Source organism: Lineus longissimus, chromosome 11, assembly GCF_910592395.1.
Source record: "Lineus longissimus chromosome 11, tnLinLong1.2, whole genome shotgun sequence".
NCBI classification, from domain to species: domain Eukaryota; kingdom Metazoa; phylum Nemertea; class Pilidiophora; order Heteronemertea; family Lineidae; genus Lineus; species Lineus longissimus.
Window position 1 is genome coordinate 595,422 of NC_088318.1, and position 23,329 is coordinate 618,750.

Sequence of the window (23,329 nt, forward strand, 5' to 3'; positions counted from 1 at the left end):
AATATGATATTGATATTTTCTTTAGTTTGAAGTATCGGTTATTCCATTTAATGTTTTAAAGCACTTATTGAAATCTAAAGCAAAACTTCTAAAATAGCGCATCGTCTACAATTTCCAGCGTTCTTGTGTCTATATTACCTATGACATAGACAATCTCTGTCTCCAAGTAGAAAATCCATGCGTATTAGTTGCAAGTTGGATACGTTTACAGATAAAAGCTTGGCGCAAATAAACAATATTATATCGGGGTGTTAGATTGTCGATAAGTGGAGAGATATCCGATGCTATGACGGAAGATCAACGCACAGCCAGATATAATCAACTTCAACTCTTATTAAATAAAGTTTCTGTGACGTGAAAATCGATCATTACCTCTGTCAAATCACCTATGGTTAAAGTGTGAATCTGTCTATCATGACTAAACAGTGATTGTAACGCTTTATTCTCAAGATGACACATTCACACTACAGCGGAATATAACCCTGGCCCATGCAAAACCATGAAACAGAATGATGCGATGTCGGGATAGATGAAGAAGAACCGATACTAAATGCAGATGAAAATCTGTGTGTGTATTTCCTGAACCCAACTAAAAGGTGCTGAGTGTTGCCCTGTCCTCATCAAATCCATTACCAACCTCTGACCTCACAAAGTAAGCCAAATACCATTTTTGTCTCCCACTGATTCGTAGTTGTGTCCAGTTTCTATCGCTGTCTCCGGTTGGATGACATCAGCGGTGATGAAATCATCCATTGAGTAGTCAGGGTTGCCGCCACTGTGTCCAGTTTCTATCACTGTCTCTGGTTGGATGACATCAGCAGTGATGAAATCACCCATTGAGTAGTCAGGGTTGCCGCCATTGTGTCCAGTTTCTATCGCTGTCTCTGGTTGGATGACATCAGCAGTGATGAAATCATCCATTGAGTAGTCAGGGTTGCCGCCATTGTGTCCAGTTTCTATCGCTGTCTCTGGTTGGATGACATCAGCTGTGATGAAATCACCCATTGTGTAGTCAGGGTTGTCGCCATTGTGTCCAGTTTCTATCGCTGTCTCTGGTTGGATGACATCAGCAGTGATGAAATCATCCATTGTGTAGTCAGGGTTGCCGCCATTATATCCAGTTTCTATCGCTGTCTCTGGTTGGATGACATCAGCGGTGATAAAATCACCCATTGTGTAGTCAGGGTTGCCGCCATTGTGTCCAGTTTCTATCGCTGTCTCTGGTTGGATGAGATCAGCAGTGATGAAATCATCCATTGAGTAGTCAGGGTTGCTGCCATTATATCCAGTGTCAATCACTGTGTCTGATTGGCTCTCTTCAACATTGTTGCAATCAGATTCGTCCAATGAGCCGATCGTACATTTCTGCTTGAAAGATTGGTTCATTTCTGGAATTGAATGCAGTTCCTTAAAGCGTAAATTATAAAGCAATTTGATGTTAACCTAATTAAAGTTAAAGACGAAATCCTTTTAGAATCAACTTTTGAAGACAACAAATAATCCTCATTCGAAGTGATTAAGATAGGAAGTTGAAAGCTCGTAAAATGCATTAGAACAATTTGTAACCTAATATTATTAATTCAATCGAAAACGGAGAGCAAAAAACCAAATCGATTAACTTAGAGTTTTGAAAGTGAACTTCCATGCTGCAACTGTTCAGGAACTTATTCATGAAAAACTCATTGCCAAAACCTCCCTTCACCACTTTCCAATCATCAGGAGAGAGTCCTTTTACCATTTTCATTTCCAAAGACTTGGCTCATATTGTCGGGAATGCCGCCATTATTCCCAGTTTGCAACGCGGCTTCTGATTGGTGAACCTTGGAAACAATATCATTGGACGTGATCAACATGTCCAACCAATGAAGTGAGCTTCCTCGGTCGCCCAGTTTTGATTGTTCCGTCCTCAAGATTGGTTCCTCAGTTACTTCTGAAAATGAACTTTCTTAAAACAACATGTGGGGGAAAATGGGACATAGGTTCAATCAGATAATCGTTCAACAAGGATTTGATTACAGTGCTTGTCAAACCAGCATGTGGTCACACATAGACCAGTGGGCGACATATCGTGCTGTTTCTTTCTTGTTCAGAGCATCTCTGTCAAATTAATGACCTCTGCCATTGACACTTAAATATTGTACTGGCGCATTTATCTCTTTAATGGACCTAGTGATCGATGTATGAATGCCGTAACTGAAGATATAAGCCAACCCGTGGAGATATAACTTACTAGTTACGTTCTAGAGAAATACTACAACACTCGGACTGCTGGTACCAATGACGAATCTATTGTTAAATTGGATTGTGATTAATTAGAATCCGTCTTCTACCTCAGATATTTGTAACTCGCGAAAACCATGCGGGCAGAATGCCACAGTGGCCAAGTAAGCTTCTTACCACTTGGTGAAAAGTATTACTCTGATGTGATTGCGTTTTGTCCCCTCAAACACCTTGAAACCAATCCGATATACCGCATTGCAACTTCGTTCCTCACTACAAGTTTATACAACTTTACCTCCAACGAAGACATTTTGAACACGACATTTTAGTAATTGCGCGGAATGCTGATAACGTCACTTGGTAAAAACTGCATGTTGTAACCAAATTCAACAGAATCAATTCTCAATATCGATTTACCTCAGCAGGCTGGTGATAGCAAAATGCGGATTTTTTTGTTATTTAATCGTAAAATAGACATCGAAGTCTCACGAAACGGAGTCGGGTGAATTCCCATGGGCTTCGTGGAGCACGCCAAACAAGAAATTCAAAACTGGTTGCCATTTGTGAGACTAAGCTCTGCATCTGTCAATCATGTGAGGCTAATGCGCTTGGATGTTGATAAAAAAGTGTAAAATTTTACGATTTTCATTTTGAAATTCACTAAATTGGAAAGATAGTGGTTGTGTTTGCATCAGCGTGCTCTCTGCAGTAATTGCTTAACGTGACAATGTTCTCGCTTGAAAACACAACCACCTGTTCACCACAATATTAAGTTTCATTTCCTTATTCCAAAGATTGAGGCAGCCAGGATTCATTTGATGACATGAAAGCTACTGCGGCAGTAAAACATCTCTTCAAATTAAACTCAGACTCGTAAGATTTTTCAAAATCACAAAGCGTTAAGTTCTTCACGTTTCGTGAGGTTTAAGGTTTGAAAAGTTTTCCGATCTCGCATCGCAATTGGGTAATTTTACTTTTACCAAACATCACCTCTTTGACCGATTTAAAATGAATAATTCGTTTACCACATCAACCAACCCAAGTATGCGAAACCTACACCCATGCTGATACTTATTCAATCAATTTACGTTGGTGGTTTTCGAAAGTTGGGTTTCCTTCATCGTCTTGTTTTGAAAACTTAGCTGGGACTACTGGTTCTTCAAATAATTCTGAAATCAAATATCTATTTGCATCATATTGTCCATTTCATCGACGTAACATGAAAACACAAATCGTTTTAGTTATGACTACTTGCGGCAGTTTATTATAGAAACTGCGGCTATTAGCTTTGTCGTTCTCTGTCTTGCTAACTTTTGTGGTGTTAGTGTGAGCTCGTTGGCTTGAATCCCAAATGGTATGAATGAGCTGAGATATGGGAAAGTCGGTAAATTGATTTTGGTGAGAGGAATGAGGTCTTTGACATCATCGGTTCATTATCTGTTTATGGTCACCTGTCTTCTTCACTCTTGTTATTTGCCCGAACTTGTGTTACAATTACTGAGAATGTGAAACAATGAAGTCAACAGTCAGAAGTCATACTGAGGTGATGATGTTATCTGTAACTTTTCATGTCACAACTTGTCACAATGTTGATCAGAGCTCAGTAATTAGTCAGTCAAACTCAGCACGGCTGATTTCCTGACACTCTTGTCGTGACTCTCCCAACTGCTACAACTCAAATAACTAACCAACTGTGAGTCGTGGTGTGAGATACCGACACTCAAAGACGTCTAAATGAGTCAACATCTTAGTCGGTTCATTTGAGAACATGCTTCCAGCATCGAATATGTATAGGTAGTAAACTAGGTTTGAATAATTGATAAAGATGGCTGGATAGTTGTTGTAGCTGTCTGGGCTACGTACAGAATATTCGCATGTTTGGTGATGATCAGTAAGTCCCAATGCCTAAAGTAGGCTATCACAGTGGTGATAAGTAAGGGCAAGTACCGAGAGATGAGCCGAATTTATACTCCGACACTCGACCATCGGCTATTGACCATGAACGCCGACGCAAGCCTAGTTCTTTTAATCGGCGTCGATATTTTGATCGTATGCCTCTAGGTTATCCCTCGAAGTGGACTATAAGGACATCCATTGAAATGGGAGAGAACTTTTCCTTCTTCCTTCATTGGTCATTATTCATTGCTACAGAGACAGTGACTGTGAAAAGCGTAATTAACAACACGCACAGACACGGAAGCGCAACTCAGCGATCTAGAAATGGATCGATTGAAAAGCGTCTTGTCTCAGACGATGAAATTGTGTCTACCTTTTCATGGCACCAGTCAACTGGAGCTGTGAGAAAGAACCGCACTGGAACAACCAGTCATCGTCACATGCTACATTTCGTTCGCGTCTGTTTCTTTTCGTTGAGACATGGTTGTTACTCGCAAGGGGTTGGGAACTCGTGTAATGGCTTTGTAGCTTTTCATGAATAACTGTGGAGTATACGTGCTGGACACGTTTTACACCAGGTGAAGGTTTTGTATCATCGAGGCAACATCGTGTAGCGTACAGTGGAACCCCGATCGGCGACCACCCTGCTAACGCGACCACCCCGCTATGACGACCAAGAACCAGATGGAATGGATACGATAGATTACATTTCATTGGTTAATTCTTAATATTTCTCAGCTCTCAGCTTTGCTAGTGTGCAATATGGCCAACCCTGGCATGTGGCTAATGCAGCCCAGCAGCCGACTTGGTAAACTTAGATCAAGCTGACTATCAGTATCTTTGATCAAAGAGGAACCTTGGGGCGATCATCGTTTGATAAGATTGCAATTGACACTCAGTAAAAGCTGTCATCGATTTAGATCTGCACCATCTTTTTAAGGGCATCGCTGTGATTTGGGGGATTTTCTCCCTACCGATAAGTCTGTATGACTGCGAATTGGTAACGGATTTTCGTGAGAGTCTATTCATAATGTATACAGAGCCGAACAAGGGCAAATTATCAACATACAAGAACATCTTCCAATCACGTATCTATCTGTTTCGATGACTTAGATACAATTGCTGCTTCTTGATCTAATTGAAAAAATATGATTGAAAAAGAATAATCCCGAAATGTAACGCAACGTAATGTGATTTCCCTCTTACCCAATACCATTACACCTTCGAATTCGTTTCTTTTCCATCTGCAGAATAAAGTTTATTTCCATGTCAAATGTGATTTCGCACTTAAGCAGCTCAGCCATGAAATAGGTTGCATCAGTGTTTTCCCAAGCTATATCGAGATATCAAGATGTTTTGTTTTCTGATCAGCGATGCAAGATGTTGCAAGCCCGAACCATACATACCAAAATGTCAGATTCATCATCGTAATTGGGCCATATTTTGCCATATTTTGGACCTCTTAAAATACGATATTTCTGCATCGATGTTCATATCCCATTAATAAGATATTTGAGCAAAAACACATCTATCTCCAGAAATAAACACTTATCGCCATGCCATGAGGGTTTGAATTGCACAAACTCATGTTGCTTTGATGTTGGGCCCCCAGAGGGTCAGGAGTTTGGAATCCTTCAAGCAATTTGAATGTATATAAGTCGTTGGCACATCCGCTGGAGTTTTCTTTGAATCATCAGAGATTAATTGTAATGATTGTAGGATATGGCTTCTGGCCATGCCACGTACTGATGAAAGAGATGAGATAGTGCGAAGCGCGGTGTTGCAGTGGAAGAGCGTCAGCCGGTGATCGGAATCTCGGGGAAAAAAAGAGTTCTGCTAGAGTCACTCGGTATTATCATCTGGTCAAATTTGTGCTATTTGGTAACGTGATAAAGGTTTCTGGATCAGGCTGGGGAATGGAAGTCAAACGCTTTGAGGCGTTACAGTTTTCTACTCCACTTCGATACTGATGCGAGTGTGTCTTCAATAGCTTTCAAAAATGGTCGCTTGTGCATATCTGGGTCTCTTAAAATAGGCATTTTAGGATATAAATCCCGTGGTTTTGGTAAAAAGATTTGGTAAGATGACATTTTCGAACAATCCTCTTGCTGGTTTTTTAAACAACTTGGTCCATTGTATTACTTTTTCAACCCGAGGCATATGTACTCACAGTAATTCAATAGCTGGATTTTCGTCGTAGGCGACGTAATATTTTATCATCGAGTATCATCCGTCAGTGGCCTGTGGGCTCTAAAGAAGATGAGACGCTATTCTAGATACGCAAAAAATATATATACTTTTCCTGGTACCTATTCAATACTTGGAAGTGAACAGGCTGCAATTCAACATTCTGACGTATTATTTGTCCAGGTTTGTCTTAGCATCGAAACAAAACTCTCTCGCTCTTTGAATATCTTGCGTGGGATTTATACATCTTCTTTGGTTTTGTATTCCGCTGTTCCAGTTGTTAAAAATTCATGATGAAAAATGGCAACAAACTACTTTTAAATGAAGTTTAACCGACTTTTTTACAATTTGATTTCTGCAAGAATCTAATTGTCTCCTAATCATTAGCAGGCAGCACACAGCAGGTTACAGATCAATGCATTTCGTGTTGCGCCTTGAAAAGTTGACAAAAAAGTTTTGCAACCAGTTACTATAGATCTGTGTTTATTCTACGATTAAACTGCAATTTGTATTTTTTTATGTTATCATTTCATTGATGCAGAAACTACCAATATTTGCTCTGGGTTTAATATCCTTTAACTGTTGCGTCTGGATGAAGAATAGGGACAAATATAAATCAAATCATAATCTCGCGTTGTCATCCCTGGATCCATTGTTTTAATACGTGTACTACACTTCAAGCTAGTTTTGCGTTGGGAAACATTGCCTAGTCGGTGGTTACCGCCAAACTCATGCAAGCTCTTATACGACGTTTGTCTAAAAAGGCTTTGAGAGAGGGAAGTTTTTCAGTGGAAAGACATTTGTTCGAAGTATTGTGCATTGGCATGCCGTGAGTGAAATAAGATAGCTTTTTGATGCAAAAGATTAAGAATAAGCAAACTGATATGACAATATGTTTCCAGTATGTGAGTTGAAAAGCCTTTCATTGGCAGCCGTTGTCAGGCTGTGTCTAATACGCCAACAGCAAAGAAGCTGACGCGAATGGAATAGTGACGTCTCGCCAATTTACGATGTTCTTTTCCTTCGTCAGCCTTTTATCAATACAAGCCCTAGATTTAAAGCCGTGACGCGAGTAATTTCTTCTCAAAGCTATTCCCCAAGGAAGCAATATTGCTTGTCGTCATCAAGCAATAAGAAAAATTAGTTTGAAGTTTAATTAGGGCTGCACGACAAAACGATTAAAAGTCATATGCGTATAGGAGTAAGGTCGTTTTGTCTTTGAGCCCTTCCATTATCATTTCAAAAGAAAACGCATTATCTTAATGTGACCCAAGTTGGGAAATTCTCGGTTTGTCGACAATGTACTGATTGTATCACCTGACATGATATAACTACCTATAGAGAGAGAAATAAGGCTCTTGTCTCTTCATGAGCAGTTGATGTTAGATAAAAGTTATATAGTTGCGCTTAGTCTCGATTAGTCGGTATACAGATCATGCAAAAGATGTAGCTGGGAATCATTCGTTCCTAGCCATGCCGAAATCGTAACTGTTCACAAACCCACCCTGAACTTCCTTCAGGAGGTCTTCCACGTCGGCGTTATGCTCGTCACTATCATCGTTCTCCTTAAGACTAGGGCTATAGCCCATCGCCGCGGCAGTCTCTGGGGCGACCTGAACCTTTCGGTCACCGCCCCTACTGTCCCTCAGCAGCTCTGCTAGGTAATCCAGGTTACCACTATTGCCAGAGTTGGAAGCCTGCTGTGGAATGATCTCATCTTCACCTAGAAGAATTAGGAGGACATGAACTTGAAGCCAGCATTGAGAGTAACCGCGAAACGCTAGGGACATATAAAGGAGAAAAACATCCCTGTGTTCGTCTACGTTTCTCAAAAATAATTCCATTAGAGGAACGAATTAAGACAGGCTTTATACTAGTATACTCAGATGCTGCTTGCAGTTGAAGAAAAACCAAGACTCCAGCTGCTGACTCCCATGGCTGATATATCATGTATACATTATATACCGATCCCAATAGCCTAGAGGCTAAGGCATCTGCTCCGTGAACGGAAGGTCGAAGGCTCGAGCACCGCAAGTCGAGCGAACAGGTAGGAACCATTGGGTTTGGGCGTAGTTTCATCGCCCCTGTGGACTTTTGTTGCCCCATGACTTCACTCATTGTCAGAAATGACGCAGTAGCGGTGACCTATAAATCTATTAATCGGCTAAGCAGCCAGAGACTACCATCTCTGCTGTGACATCAAGCACACCCACGTCTGCACGTCAGTCCACCCTTGGAGTAACCAGCCATCAGGCTACCTGTACCAGCCTCTGCTTATACTAGTTACCATAATGAGGACCGAATCCCCTCACCCCTGGGACATGGGTAATCTGATTCGGAGCTAATCGGTTTAGTGGTAGTCGGCCACGCCCCAGGGGCATAGCGACACACCGTCTTCATCAGTGAGTTGACATGATATGTATATATAACGACCTGATGGTGGATCGGAGAAGGGGAAGTTGATTCAGCGGTAGTGCTGATGACACGATAATGAAAAGGTCATTGTTGTCTGTCGTAACAAGTTTACTGTTTTGTGGAGCCACCCATTAAATACTCGTACAGTGGCGATCTTTTACCATTTAATGACTCTGGAGCCTTTTGAGATGAGTGGGTGTTGAGATACAGACAGTAAGATGATGTTTTATTAAACTTAAAACGGAATCTGCCAATACTGTCATATTTGGCTCTGAAAGACGGTAGAAGCCGCTAAAAAATTGAATAACCGTATCTTGAGAAAGTTAAATTGAGTTCTTGAGTTCAGTTAAATTTTAACATGACAAATTATAAGTAATGACAAATCTTATAACCAATGTCAAACCAGACAAAAATGAATTTAAAACGTTATTGAGTTGCTTCATATTCATATGGCTGTGTTTCTTGATGATATTGCAATCGCCAGAGCATCCTCTGAAAAAGGTGCAATGAATGGCCACACAGGATTTATACGAAACATAATTGCATTGAAAATTTCAAGTAGATCTTACAGTGCTATGTTATGTGTTAAGTTGACGAGTTCTTTCGCTTTTCTGTAGCTTTTGATGCTCACCCTTTGATCTGTTTTCCTGTTTGTTCGGAGAAGGTGGCCAGTATGCTGTCGCTGATGGTGTGAAGTTGAAGTCTATCCCTGTCTTGATTCAGCAGCACAGCCAACACTGATAGGCTATTTTGAACAACCTGGCCAAGTTATTGTTGGCATGCCGAGGACCGTAAAGGCTTAGAGTAACCGGACTAAGTCTGGTTACTCTAAGGTAAAGATGAAAGACCTGGCTAAGCAGGTTAATGGTAAACTCATACGCCCTAGCGATTGCTGAACTGGTCAAGTTGAGTTACCATCTCCTGCTGACACAATAACTGTTACGTCTGACCAGGGTTGGAAATGAGTGGAATTCATTATGAAGACAGCTACTCTTAGGACGAGTATATTAAAATAATATCGGCAAGAAGTACATGAATTTCTCTGATGAACACTGGGACGGATGAGACTATTCTGGATTACTTAAGATTCGAGACGGTTTCATATAGCTGAATAAAGTATGGCATAATCAACATTTGTACACACTAGCCACCTTTCCTATTCAGCCGGGGATTGATGCCATGCTGTTGTGCAGAAGACAACAATACTCCAATGTACAACATACATGTACCGCCATTTCGGTTGCACATGTTCCAAATCTACTTCTATGTTTGCGGTTGCAAGGGATGTGCATCCGTAGGCAAGTGCGTGATAGGTTCAGATCGCTGTGTTACTTAATAAACTAGATTTAGACTAAAACAGACAAGGCCTGTTCCCCTGAGGCATACCGATGTCTGCAAATGAAGAAGCTATAAATCTGAAATAAAATGACTAAAGGTTCGATACCCGACTGCTGTATGCAAAGTCCAAAACAGCAGCGTTTCCAAACAACCACAGCGCCTCGCGAGCATCACGAAGATTGGTGTCAGTTTGCCACTGAAAGCTAGAAAACCTGGAAAGGGAACATCGATGACGGTTTGTTTGTCGTTGTCTTCTACTGCTAGCGGTTGTAACAGTTCAATACTCAGGTGAATTAGGCAGCCTTTGATAGGGTTTATTTTGATGGGAACTTTTGATTGTTAGGGACGTTTCTTTTAAAATTACCAATATACACATATCTAATTGTTAGGATGTGAGGGATCTACTCTCTAAGCTATAGTGTGCAGAAAAGGTCAAAGTATTTTTTGTAACACTGAAAACATACGGAATTGATAAACATAACACGTTTGAGAAACTTGACAGTTCAAGTAGAAGATATCGACCACAGTTATTTTGCCAACAAGTTTCATTAGTTTGATTTTCTAAAGTTCAGACATAGATTAAAACTCGTTTTTAGTGTCGATTCCGTATTTTTCCGTTGTTTTGAATTGCATGGAGTCTTGCTCAACTCACGTTTCTGGTTCCTCTTCTTGAACATATCGAAGCCATCGTCGAGCTCAGCATCGTAGTACTGTCCTGTAATGGGAGTAAAACATTCAGTGCGAGACTGAAAATAAATTTCTAAAGCAATGATCGTTTTCAAAGGCTCTTCAATTCGAGAGCACCCGGCTTTCCCAGTTTTTAGTCTAGTTTCCGTTCCATGGGATTGCTGCTGGAAGACAAATGATATTTTAATGGCCACCGTTCTAGAATCATGAAGTTAATAATTCTTCTGGTACTAAATCGGGCAGTTTATTCTTGTTAGTGAGACGCAATGAAGACATGTGATAATGACAGGATAATCAGTAGCATATAAAACCATTTAAAGGTTATACATCTCTGTGTTATCAATAATCGATTGGACGCTGGCATTTGACGGAAGGCATTAATAGAAAACCTCCTCTCAAAATATCATTAGGTAACGTTGATGTCGTTTCAACAAAAACCTTCGTCTGTTGTTTATCAAAATGTCACTACTTACAAGCATCCACAGCAACTTAGACCTTATCAATGAAAGTATTGAATAAAGTGGATCTAACTTTAAGGAGGCACCTTAATTCTTATCAAACTCGGATGATAGGCCCCCGGTTGCCAGTGTTGTTAGCCACCGACTGAATTCAATTGAAACGTGTGTAATTCTTCATCGTTTAACTTGATGGAGATCTGAATATCAGCGATACAGCCATCGTTCCGTTTGGGAATTATGATGTTGAACTTTATGGCGAATTTCATGCTAATAATAATACTTAGTAATAGTATGTACATGAATGAATAAAACAAGTAAATAAAGAGAAAAAAATGTTGTGGATAGACGGGGAGTCGAACCCGTGACCACCAGATCGAAAGTCCAGCATTCTAACCGTTGAACCACAGAGGTTTTTTATGTTAGGGGGATATTTTCCTTGCCTGTAATAGCCAAGCTATGGCGATATGAACCTTGTATGAAATAGAGCGACATTTTTATTTCACACAAGCTTCAGAAATCGTTGAGATTTTTTTGGTGGTTGCCACTTTGATGGAGGATCTGCCAGCAATAAATCATAATTGTTTTTAAGCAAACGTTGCCTCTTTTTACAGATAGGTGTACCTCTTGTTTGTTATGTTTGCATCAACTACCCTCACTGTATAATATCTGTCGATATTGAGGATGGAGCGTAGCATCCTCTGTGATGTAGGTGAGTTAATATGAATCTAGCGACAAACAAAACAACTCTGATACATAATACACGACTCGCGCTGTTTGGGAATAAATGCTTTCTATTTCAAAGTCGTCTCATTTCAAAAGGATGGCCGTATATCGATGCTCTGGGAGGGGAAACGACATGTTTTTAATATATGGGCATCCGGGTGAAATATACACTTAGACAAGTTAGGATATTTGTACGAGGGGCTTGTGTACATCTATATCTCAGTTTATATATCTCGAGGACTGCAATAGCGGATTTTTTTTGTTCGATATTTTTTAAAAGGATTAGTGAGGCTATCATGGAATCTGATAACAGATAGTAAACATTAATGAATGGATACTTTTAACGTATATGGGCAACATAAATATTGGAGAGATTCCATTGACACTTATCCTGTTTGGGGTGGGACAAGCAGCAGTTTTTCTGGCATATCAGACCTTGAACAACCAAATAACAAGTATAATTGCTTAAAGCCGCCATTTTATCGCTGAGGACATGTTATAACCTTTTATTTATTTGAGAAAGTCAATTCAGAAATGAACGTTTAAAACTCGTAAACTTTATATATGTTTAAAAGTGTCATCCTCAGCCGACTGACAAATCATTCTGACTATGATAATATATCCGTTTGGACTGAGATTTAATGGCATCCACGTCTTTCTGTGTAATTAAGGATTAGACAATAAGACAATATTTCGGTTCTTGAAAATTTCTTTCAAAAGTTAACGAATTTTGTTTTGCGGATTAGAAAATAACGTTCTACGGAGTTTCCAATTCTCTTGTTTTTATTTTCGCGAATAGGGTTTGGTCGCAAAGCCCGCGATAATTCAACATCCACGATGATATTGTGGTTGATAGTGCTTACCTCGCTTGTCAAGGCGCTCTAAGAAATCGCCACCTTCGCTGCCTAAAACGATAAAGCAAACAAACTAACGTCAGAGCTACGATCAAAATAAAGGAAATGCAATACATGTTGATGAAGTATTTAAAGTTATTGCGGGTTGGTTTAATCAAATCTAAAACAAGATAATTGAAGAGTAAATTGACAGAGGACGGGGTTCGAATGACAATTTGCTGCATGAGTACTGATGAGATGACTCATATTACCAGCACTATACGCAACATCCATTTCCTCTGAGGATTAGGGCATCTACTCCTAGAACGACATTCGAAGATTCTGAAGGTAGAAATCAGTTTTTAGCCATCCTGGTTAAGTCTTCCTTGAGTCGCCGAATTAGAACATCATAAAATATACGAAATTTACATCCCCGCCTCATGAAACAACTTTTTCTACCGAATTGGGACAAACACGGATGGGAGACGACATCCTACTGGTGGAATTGATGATTGTTGGGAACTCGATAAAAACATACCCAGCTGGCCATTCTTAAAGTAAAGCGTGGCCATAAAAATCAATGACATGCATTTAATTCAGATATCCAGTTGTAGAAACTAATGGGAGTTATCTTTTGGATGTAAAGGAATGAGAGTCTACGCTGTTTAATATTGATTATGTGAAGAAAGAAGTTTTGTTTGGTTGGGAAGACACCAGCTTGCAGTCGGCCAGCTTTGCGATGATCTATACATGCTAAGATCTGCGTTCCCTGCCCGTGTGTTATAAAAGTTACAGGAGTTATTCACGTCAGCTAGCAGGCAGGGTTTGGAAGCTGGTTTTTGACGATTCGCCTCTTCAAAAAAAAACATCAAAGAGTTAGTTAGGATGGCAGTGCATAAACGTTTAGGGGCAGTAAAGCATGCTGTTAGCAAAATCTATGGTACCAGTAAATGTGTTTCAATGGGCAAAGCATAGGAAGTGGTTAATGAGAGTTTCTCCAGGTCTCCTGAAAGCATAAAGCGAGGGGAGTAAATCTGTCAACGCTGATATTCAAACTGCTTGAGATGATAGTCCCTTGCTGCATTATTTTTCTGAGCATAACAGGTGTGGAACGGACCTATGGGTACAATGCAAACTTGAAGCGTTCTCTGCCAATAGTGAAGAAGGCATCTGGTTCACCAGTGGGGAAAAAGACTCTTACAGCACAAAACACTCTCTGAGCAGTAAAAAATCAAGCAAGTCGGATGGAATGTCTTGTTTCGTCAGTCTGTCGGTAAATGGTCCAAGAGACACAAGACTACCGCAGATGAAATGATTCCTTTTGCATTCCGTTGTTCCGTTGTTACAACCTTGCCAGTGGCTGCAAGATTGTGCATGGAAAATGTGCAAAAGCGTCTTATTTTACGGTATAAATTAACAATGACCACCTGCGTACTCAGTCGGGCGGTCCTATATATGCAAGAATATCCGGTATGTAGCTATATTGGACCAGTGTAGCACCATTAGATACAGATTTGGATACCAAATATAGGGGACTGGTAATCCTAAGCCTAATGATGTTGTTATCACAAACCCCTTAATCATGTTTGCTAACGGCAGCTGAAGAATGTCGTGGGTATTACCTTTCCAGTATTGATGGTTATATGATTATGACGGGTAAAGTTTAGCAGTGCATGCAGGGCTTGACATTGGGTTGGTTTAGATTAGTTAGCCTTATAACCACATTGTACTTTTCTGAATAAGAACTGGTCTCTTCGTCCCTGGAGAAAGATGAAATTATCTGTACACAAATTTCTACTATCAGCTTTCGTTAGACGACGCCTCGCTAGCTTCCAACAAGCACTTGAATCAATGATGCCACTCCGTTCACATGTGTGTTTGTAATAGATCAATAGGTCCACAATCCAGGTCGTTCCTAATGAGGAGAAAGCCACACTTGCCCTAAAGTGCGGGGGGGGGGGGTTCTCAATCTGCCTTAGCCTGCTCATTAGGTACTGGGTAACATGGAGAAAAAGCAGCATAAAACGTCTCGCTGATCGAGGAAGAGGCTCGAGAAAACAGAGGCACGTTGTAGTCACTGCTCTTTCTAAATGTGAAGTCGCTAGCTTAAGCCATCGAAGAAACACTGAATGTGTCACACGATTGGTATTGCATGTACTGTGAGCTATGGTAAAAAATCGTTCTTTCAAACATGCTAAGCGCAACTTCGAACTCCATTTGCCCGAGGTCAAAAACAGAATCTTTGCGCTTCAGACTGCATATAGTTTCAAATGCGACAAGACAGCTCTCTGGTTTAATCACCCTCATTATCATTATCGTCATCGACAGCAGTGGCATCTTGGCCCTGGGGTCTTTGCCCCCTCGTTCGTTTAACAAATAATCTTTCTCGAAATGCGCAATAATGTACAAAAAAACTTCACTTTTCTGACAAGGTTAGAACAAAATTGCAATTCATGAACAGTATCGGAAGAAATGAGATTCCTTTTGGAATCATCTAAACAAATAATACTTTCAAGAAGAAGTGTTCACCTTCAAGGGATTATACAACTCTATAACGACAGAAAAGCGAGACAGCTGCTTCGATTCCTCGCACGTCGCCGAGTATCATTCAATTAAGACATTCCTTATGAAAGAAAAGGTGAAGTACAATTACATGCCAAGCCTGACGGATGTTGATAATAGTTTTTCATGCTCTGTGTTCCGTGAGTGCTGGTGAAACATCATAGGTTCAATCAGATTTTTTATATTTGATAACAAGTTCTCTAACAACTAACTACTCAACGGCAAGCTAAAGCTTGTCTGAGAGATTGAGATATCTGACAAACCCAGGCATGGTGTTGATGCCGGTAAGTTCAAAAGTTGGATCAAATTAATCAAGGTAATCAAATTAAAGACATTGACGTGGCCTAAGTGGAAACGCGAGTTCTGACTTTACCTAAAAAGCCTCGCAGAACTAAATTGATTATGAATGATATGGGTTGATGTTAGCAATAAACCCGTAAGATCTTTGATAATGTCCAAGGCCACGGGACACAAGGTTGATCCTGTCCTTGAGTTTTACTGCCATCGCATGGATAGGCTAACTGCCTGGACCCCAATGGCAATTTTTCGACACCATTGATATCAATATTGCTAGTCTCTTGACCAGCTGTGCATCCCATGCTTGCAAATGAGCTGTAATGACCGTATCAGCCTTGCCCGTTTTTATAATCCGGGTAATACGGTTAAAGAACATTGCGAATGGCAAGGTCATGCCAGAACATTGCATTTTAAGGCAAGGTCTTGCAAGACGTGAATACTGATATCTAGTATAATCATATTGAGGTGTTTTAAAAATGCAACATGTTGCATAGTTATCAGAGGTTGCAACAACATGCTGTAGAACTCTCATCTTCATGCATTGGACACAGCTGGTTGTCCAGAGTCAGAAGTATCCATGTGTATTACTATTTGCACGTAAAGCATTGCCGAAAAAGCGATAGCCTGGTGATAATTCTTTTGTTAGAACTGTATCAATTGAAAGCATTGCTCCTAGTACACTTGTTGTCTATCTAATGTGAGCTTGTTGATACGAAGGGTGAGATATGTTAGTTGATATGTTAGTGAGTACTGGAGTGTAGCAGGTGTTGCAAGCCATCCATGCCAGTCTAGCATTGTTGTATACCTTTAAGGTTGTCGACTTCCTTTTTGATCTCTCCTCTGCTCTTGCTTGGCTTTACTGGTTTGCTGGGCTTCTCTTTCTTTCCTTTCTTCGTGTGAAGTTTCTCCAGTGCCGTTAGGAGGAGCTTGACGAACTGGGTGTCGTCCAGTTTAGATATGTTATCAGGAGCTGTTTGTTCATGATGTAAGAAATGGGAAATGTTGAGTGAGTTCTTGTTGTTCGTGGCTGTTCATTCATTGTAGTCTGATTCAGTATACGGGAACATTCCCCTTACTTTAGTATGTGCTACTGGCCTACACGTATCTCCTTTCCTCCTTGCATGCAGAACACATTATTCAGTATCACTTCTACCTCTTTCACCTCTTGTTACAGCGATAGGGTCCTTTACCACTGCTATATTTAGGTGATTTCCACCCTCAGTCTTGCAGACAGGGTCACGTAGTCTTAAAGTATTTGTTTATTTTCCTTGCATCAAGAAGTGATGCAATTCAATTTCATTCATTAGCATTTCCACATTAAAAAAACAACAAATACATGACCTGAAAATGCATTTCATTTACACGTACTTGTTTTGGTGATAATTGAATTACGTGTTCCACTGAAGATAATTCAGAACATTTTTTCTATGCTTTCCGAATTGATTAGGATGAATACTATTGCCCTCTTCTCACTGTCTTAAGTACGTCGACTCTCTTGTAATTGGCAAGCACAGAAGTGTCAATTTGTGGAAACCCTCAGAGAGAGACGAGGCAATAATGCATCCCCATGTACTTGACGTAATCCAGCCCCAAATTGATGTTCTTCGTAAATGGAGGAGAAATTGTGATTAGTTGTAATTTACATATTCATCATGGGCAATGCCGTATGCTGTGGATGTGGCGCTCTATGGCTAGACTAACCCACCAATACACGACATCATTATACCACACCACTACTACACATGTAGTCGTTTTCCTTAAGCAGTGTCTTTAAACCTCATCATTGAAACCTTTTGAAGAGGATGTACTGAAGTGGACAAGCAAATTTGTGACAGCCTAAATTCAATTGCCGACTGAAAGGATCTCCTACTTTAGAATACTACTGCGATATTCTAAGAAGTTCCCAATAATCTGATATTTCTAATAGAATGAGAAGTGGTGGCAATTTGCTTGTAAATTGTTAGGTGAGCGTTAGTGCTGCTCATTTCTGGAGAGGGCAGCTGTACCTTGTTTGTGTCGCCAATGACTGTGTAAAATAGACGTGCAGTAACTGAATTGTCAACCTTCTAGTAGCTTAAGGTGTCAACATTTATGCGTGGGCTTTCTAATAAACTTTGTCCAGGCAGTAATTTCTCCCTTAATAATTAGGTGAAAGATATTTCAGCATAAGCTTGCCTGAGTGATTTTACTATCACCAGATATGCAAAAACTAAACGATTGGAGACTTGACAAACGAATCTTAGCTAGTGCAGTCAATTCATTGTCTCTTCTGTAAATTTTATTCAAGTTCAATACTATTGTGTTGATGTTTTGGAAGGATTCCCATGTCAAGTCAGCTAGAGAGTCTGATCTCACATTGCTTAATTAGTCCTTACCTCATTATTCCCTTGATAATAATTTCTGCTGTGCATTCGTTAGTGTCTGCTTCAACTAATTAAGATTGTTTGAAGAGTTGTTGGTGTGATACCCTCTTTTCAATCACAGTGTTCATTTACCATCATCAAATTTGCATGGCTAATCATTCCCATGTCCACCATTACAAGATGCTAATTAGATAATTATCATTATATCTGCATAAAACATCCATTAGTTCAACACCATCAGTTATTAATTTATCTTTCTATTATGAATTAGTTCTGGTGTTTTATAATTGACTTAATAAGAAAGGTGTCTGTGCTAATGGTTTTCAACTTTACTTTTCTTACAAATACAATTTCTTTGAAAAGCTAAATACAGTGGAACCCCGGTCGGCGACCACCCCGCAATGATGACCAAGAATCGCCGGTCCCGAATGGTTTCCCCTCTAATTACCATTACAAGGCCCCCGGTAACATGACCACCCCGGTACCCAGACCACGACCACTGGATTGGGCGGTTCCAATGACCAAATTCACCCCTCTAACCAGACCAGAGGGCCTTATTGCCGTGAAAAGACGAATTGATTGCGACAAGTTTATCATGCTGCAGATGAAAAAAATGTTCACGTCAAAATATTTTTTCACTTGTTTTTTTTCTGCTCAAAATGAAGAAACATTAACATTAACAAAAACTTTTGGCTTTGAAAAGTTTTCAGAATTTTGATGTTATGAAAAGTTCAAATCTGAAGGATGAAAATTTTTTTAAGTCCAAATATCTTTTTCAGTTGTTTTGTTCTGCTCAAAATGAAGAAAACATCATCAGCCCCAAAAATTTTTGGTTTTGAAAATTTTTCAGAATTTTGGACTTTTTGAACTCGTAATTATTTCCTTGCTTTATGGAGCATTTATTGGTTCTTAAATTGGGACATGGGAATGGCTAAACCTCGGATATACTGTCCAGTTGTATCTCTGTATCTTATTGTTACCTTCTGGTGCCTTGACTACGACCTGCTGTACAATATGTGGCACGTCTCCTTCGTTGGTGCTTGATGCCTTGACCCCTGGCCCTTTCAGCACATCTAAAAGAAACACGTGGATAATGGGATATTCAAGTCTATTCAAATAACAGAACACAGTGACACTCGTTAACACTGCATTCGAGTAAGGCCTCCACAAGGCATATACATTGCATACACTAGATATCTTCAAAATCGAAAAAATATTCCCTTGACCATTGTTGACTCTTCATCACATCGTGAAAAATACTGCCACAAATAATATTGGCATCGTTTCCCATTACGGGAAATTTAATGCCGCGAAAATGTTCTGTTCTACAGTAGGTTCGATGACCTTTAGATGTGGTGCCTTGATCTGGGTGTGAACCAAGAAACGCCTATGTAAAGACTCAAAGGTCATCTTTTACTTCATCTTCAAAGAACCGACATCCAGGGAAGTTCTACAAGTGTCGTTTTAAAAGGGTTCATTATACTTTATACAGTGAGGTGCTATTTTCATCGGTGAACTGCGAGGTAAAGGCGCAGAAAGTTCGTTCTTTGTCTTTGATACGGGATTAAATTGAGAAATAAGAAAGTTGGTTTTGTTACAGATGCTAGCATTTAGGTCTGTTTGATATTGCGATGAAATAGTACATACAGAAACATCATACATCGAGGTATGTACGAAGCCTGAATTTCTCAGCGTAGACTCAAATTCGAAGTTGAATATAGTTGTCTTAGAATAAGTCCCCGTTCATTGATGTAGTAAAGATCAATGATAAACGAGATTTATATGTGATTGTCTTCCTTTTCTTAGATGTTGTGATAGGTTTTTGAACGTCAAACAAGAAAGTAATGTGTTGCATAATCTGGCTTGGTGTGAGATTACTAAGCTACTTTTCGTGAAAAACGGACCAGGACTATGACTAGTGACTGCTTTGTTGAATAAAGTTCAAACAAATTACATCTAAAGACATGGTTAGAAATGCAATGATAACATTTGAAAGTCCCTTTAGTAACTCTAACTCCTCATCAGTAAGGTTTCGGTGGGCGCAAAGCCCAGCCATTATTTTTAAAGCTTTTCTGAGAAGATTCCATGATTTGTAAATTCAGAGAAGCGTATTGTGCCCATATGCCAATGTAGCTTTATTTTCCATTTCCCCTTTTTCTCTCGGGCGTTATCGTCCGTGAAAGACACGCCCTGAGGCCCTGCTTGAAAATACACACTGTACGCCATCGACAATCACACACAATTAGGAAGTGAGGAGAAACTTCGCCCGGTTTTGTCGCAGAGATTAAACGACGAGGCAATTCCCCACGCAAACGAATCTCGTACACTGATCTGTTATCTTAGTGCCCTGTCGATTGGTCCCCTATTGTTGCGTTAAACTTTCAAGATGTGGTGTTGACAACTTGCCACTTGAGCGTTTGCTGAACCGACATTCCCGTCCTTCGGCTAGGTAACATTTATTTTCGTGGAACAATGTTACAGTAATGACAAACTGGGAAGCGGCATTACAACTTGGAATCCATCAAAAGTTGGCCTTAATATTGAATGCGACCACCCCAGGGCGGATATTCATGTCATTCAACTTCATAATATGAAGTGAATATTACTTTCACCCTCGCCAGAAGTAACAGTAGTTCTGCTGATGAAGAGAATGCTGTATGATTATAATTCATGATTTAGCCCTTTAGTCCTTAATTCTGTCACTCAACCCGATGAAAATAACAATGAAAAATGAGGATGATATATAGGTGTAGAACTGTCGAGAACAAAGTGACTTACTTGCATCGCTATCCATCATCATGTTTAACTTAGAGAAAAATATCCAAATATAGAATATCCTTAGTCTGTTGAGGCTTTATTTTTGTGCGAGTGTCGGAAGTAACATTAGGTAGATGTATATATGCCTTACAAAAAATACATGTCCTCCAGCAATTAGTAATAGTTCTGAACATATTCACCCAGCTGCAACTGAACAAACAAATACGTAGCAACCCAGCACCAAAAGACATGCAAACGATTTACTAAATAAGGATTATTCCTACAGGTGTTTTCAGATGCAGACACTGGTATATTGTAAGTATACATGAGCAGATAAAAAAACATTCTGTACTGATTGATTACGTAGGTTTGTCAACAGTTGATGTAACCATTTTAGTTTACACCAGACTTCACTCTTTCATCAATTTTGTGGATAACTGCATCTCTCCTGTGTGAGGAATATTTTCAACGATTTTGCTTTCCAATGGTTTGCCAAGAAAGAAAAACCATAGATAATTTAATTTAAGTCTTTCCCTCCTGTTAATAGCTTAGATTGTGATGTAAGTGCAGCCCGAAGCTGTATTAAAATAAGAATCTGGTAACACCATCGTCAATAATATGATCGATTTATTTTCGTCTCCAAACGTACCAGACACAACTTATTTGTGGCATACATGTGGCTCGAGACAAACTGAGTGTCATTGTTATTCTGCACCAGAGCCTGCTCAAAGAAGACGAGAACTAACGCAACGACCATGACGTCCAACTTGGAAAACCTTCACTGGTGTCAGATTTATTATAAAGATCAAATTTAATATTTGATGATGTGAGCTGTGGATAGGGTGTGATGGCGCAGTTGGATGTGACCAACCAAATCAAAAGCATGTGAATAATCTAACAAAAGATACGTATAGAAACGGTGGGATGTCATAAAATTGAATAATATGGTCTGCAAGTTTCTTGTAGTCACCGATCGACTTGGCCGAATGGTGCAGCAGTGCTTTTTACGCTCAAATATATCGTATCTGCTTCACTAGTAGAATTAGCTGCTGTAACTGTCATATCACAACTGTCGTCAGCTGTGAACTTGTTGAGATTGTACTCTTAGGCCAACTAATGTTGCATAGAGTTCTGCAGGCGATGAATCCCATTAAACAGAAGTCCATGTATGAGTAATCGTACCACAAAGGATAAACTATTCACTGCGTCATTGTCTGGAAGTTCAGATCAACTGCTGAAGGCAACGACTACGAAAGCCAATTCTATGAAACCCACTTTTTATTTCAGCTATACTCATCACCGGTTGGTCTTCATTCTGCTCAACTGGTCCTGTATATCCTCCTAATAGCAGTTCATCGAATACTGCTTTCGTAAGGAAGGGTTTGGGTTGCAGGCAACTTAATCGTATCCCTTAATGAAAGTTTCTCTATCCAGGGTATAAAACCTGCATCCTATTGCAATGATGTATTATGCATGGTCCGTACCCATATCCCCTTACTCTAATGAAAACGTCCCCCAGGGCCCGATATGATGATAGTCAGATGCACCTTGTCGAATAAACAGGTGTTTTTATGTGGTAATAACCGAAACAGCACTCTAACGATGTATCAGTCTTACCCTAGGGTATCTTTTGTTGTGCTGAGGTGCCATGAGTTTAGTTGGGTTGTAGGCTTGTGTCATTACAAGAGCAATAATGGGTGGGAAGACTACTTCATCATGTCTTGGAGGAGATTTTGACGGATAGAGTATTCAGGGAAGTCGTGAAATATCCAATCTCTCCTCTGCATGGAAATGGTCACAATAGACATCATATCCTTGTTTCACCCTGCATTAAAAACGCCTCATTCACTCTCCACGACGTCTTGTTCCAATGTGGGTGTTCATTTTTTTCGTCTCTCTGTGCAAAGCAGTGACGGCTTTGAAAATATATCCAACTCGTCTACATGCAAACTTTTCCCGAGTTGTCAATTTTACAGATTGGATTCGGTTCGGCGAGGCCCGAGATATGTACTCTCATATCTTTTTTAGTAGTCATATTCCTTTACGTTTGCCTCATTACAGAAATATGATGAAGATTGCCAGACTAAAAAAAGTAAAGTTATGTTAGGAGTTTTGATTGTTCGTTTGAAAATACTGAGAGGAAACCTGGCTGGTAAAAGGACATTTATAAAAGAAAATTCGTAGATCGTCATGATGTTCTATCGTTCAAAGATTTTGAAAACCATATAGGTACCCGCGTAGAAGACTGAAATGTCCTAGGATAGAATTTCCGGGGCAAAGGAATTCTATCGTCGTGGCCTCCATAGAGCTATATACATGTACATTTTTGTACCATAATCTGAAATACAATAGGGCCAGTCACTTTTTCCAGTGGGACATTTTCTTTTTCTACACCAGCACACAATTCGGACGTATAGATTTCCAACGAAAAATGATAAATGTGCCGAGTCGCTAGAATCAAAGCGAAGCTTGTAATCTTCCTCTTTGAAATAAGAGATGTTCGCGAGTAGCGGCGTCTGCCAATTCTTTGAGAACCATCTAGGACAGTAGCACTGCCCCCAGTATAGGTTCATGTGTGGGGTTAATCTGTATT

At 39.9% G+C, this 23,329-nt stretch overlaps 1 protein-coding gene across 13 annotated transcripts in view; it reads right to left on the minus strand.

Moving 5' to 3' along the window:
• LOC135495399 (uncharacterized) overlaps positions 1–23,329 on the minus strand; it is a 94,180-nt gene that overhangs the window by 14,052 nt on the left and 56,799 nt on the right. For 11 of the 13 annotated variants that reach the window (XM_064783985.1, XM_064783982.1, XM_064783983.1 and 8 more), the window contains exons 7-10: positions 18,960–19,052; positions 16,422–16,586; positions 12,788–12,829; positions 10,709–10,771 (exon numbers count right to left, since the gene is read on the minus strand). In XM_064783985.1, coding sequence (XP_064640055.1) covers positions 10,709–10,771; positions 12,788–12,829; positions 16,422–16,586; positions 18,960–19,052 — 363 coding nt within the window. The remainder of the gene's footprint in view (positions 1–10,708; positions 10,772–12,787; positions 12,830–16,421; positions 16,587–18,959; positions 19,053–23,329) is intronic. The other 2 variants (XM_064783992.1, XM_064783993.1) reach the window with 2 other exon arrangements.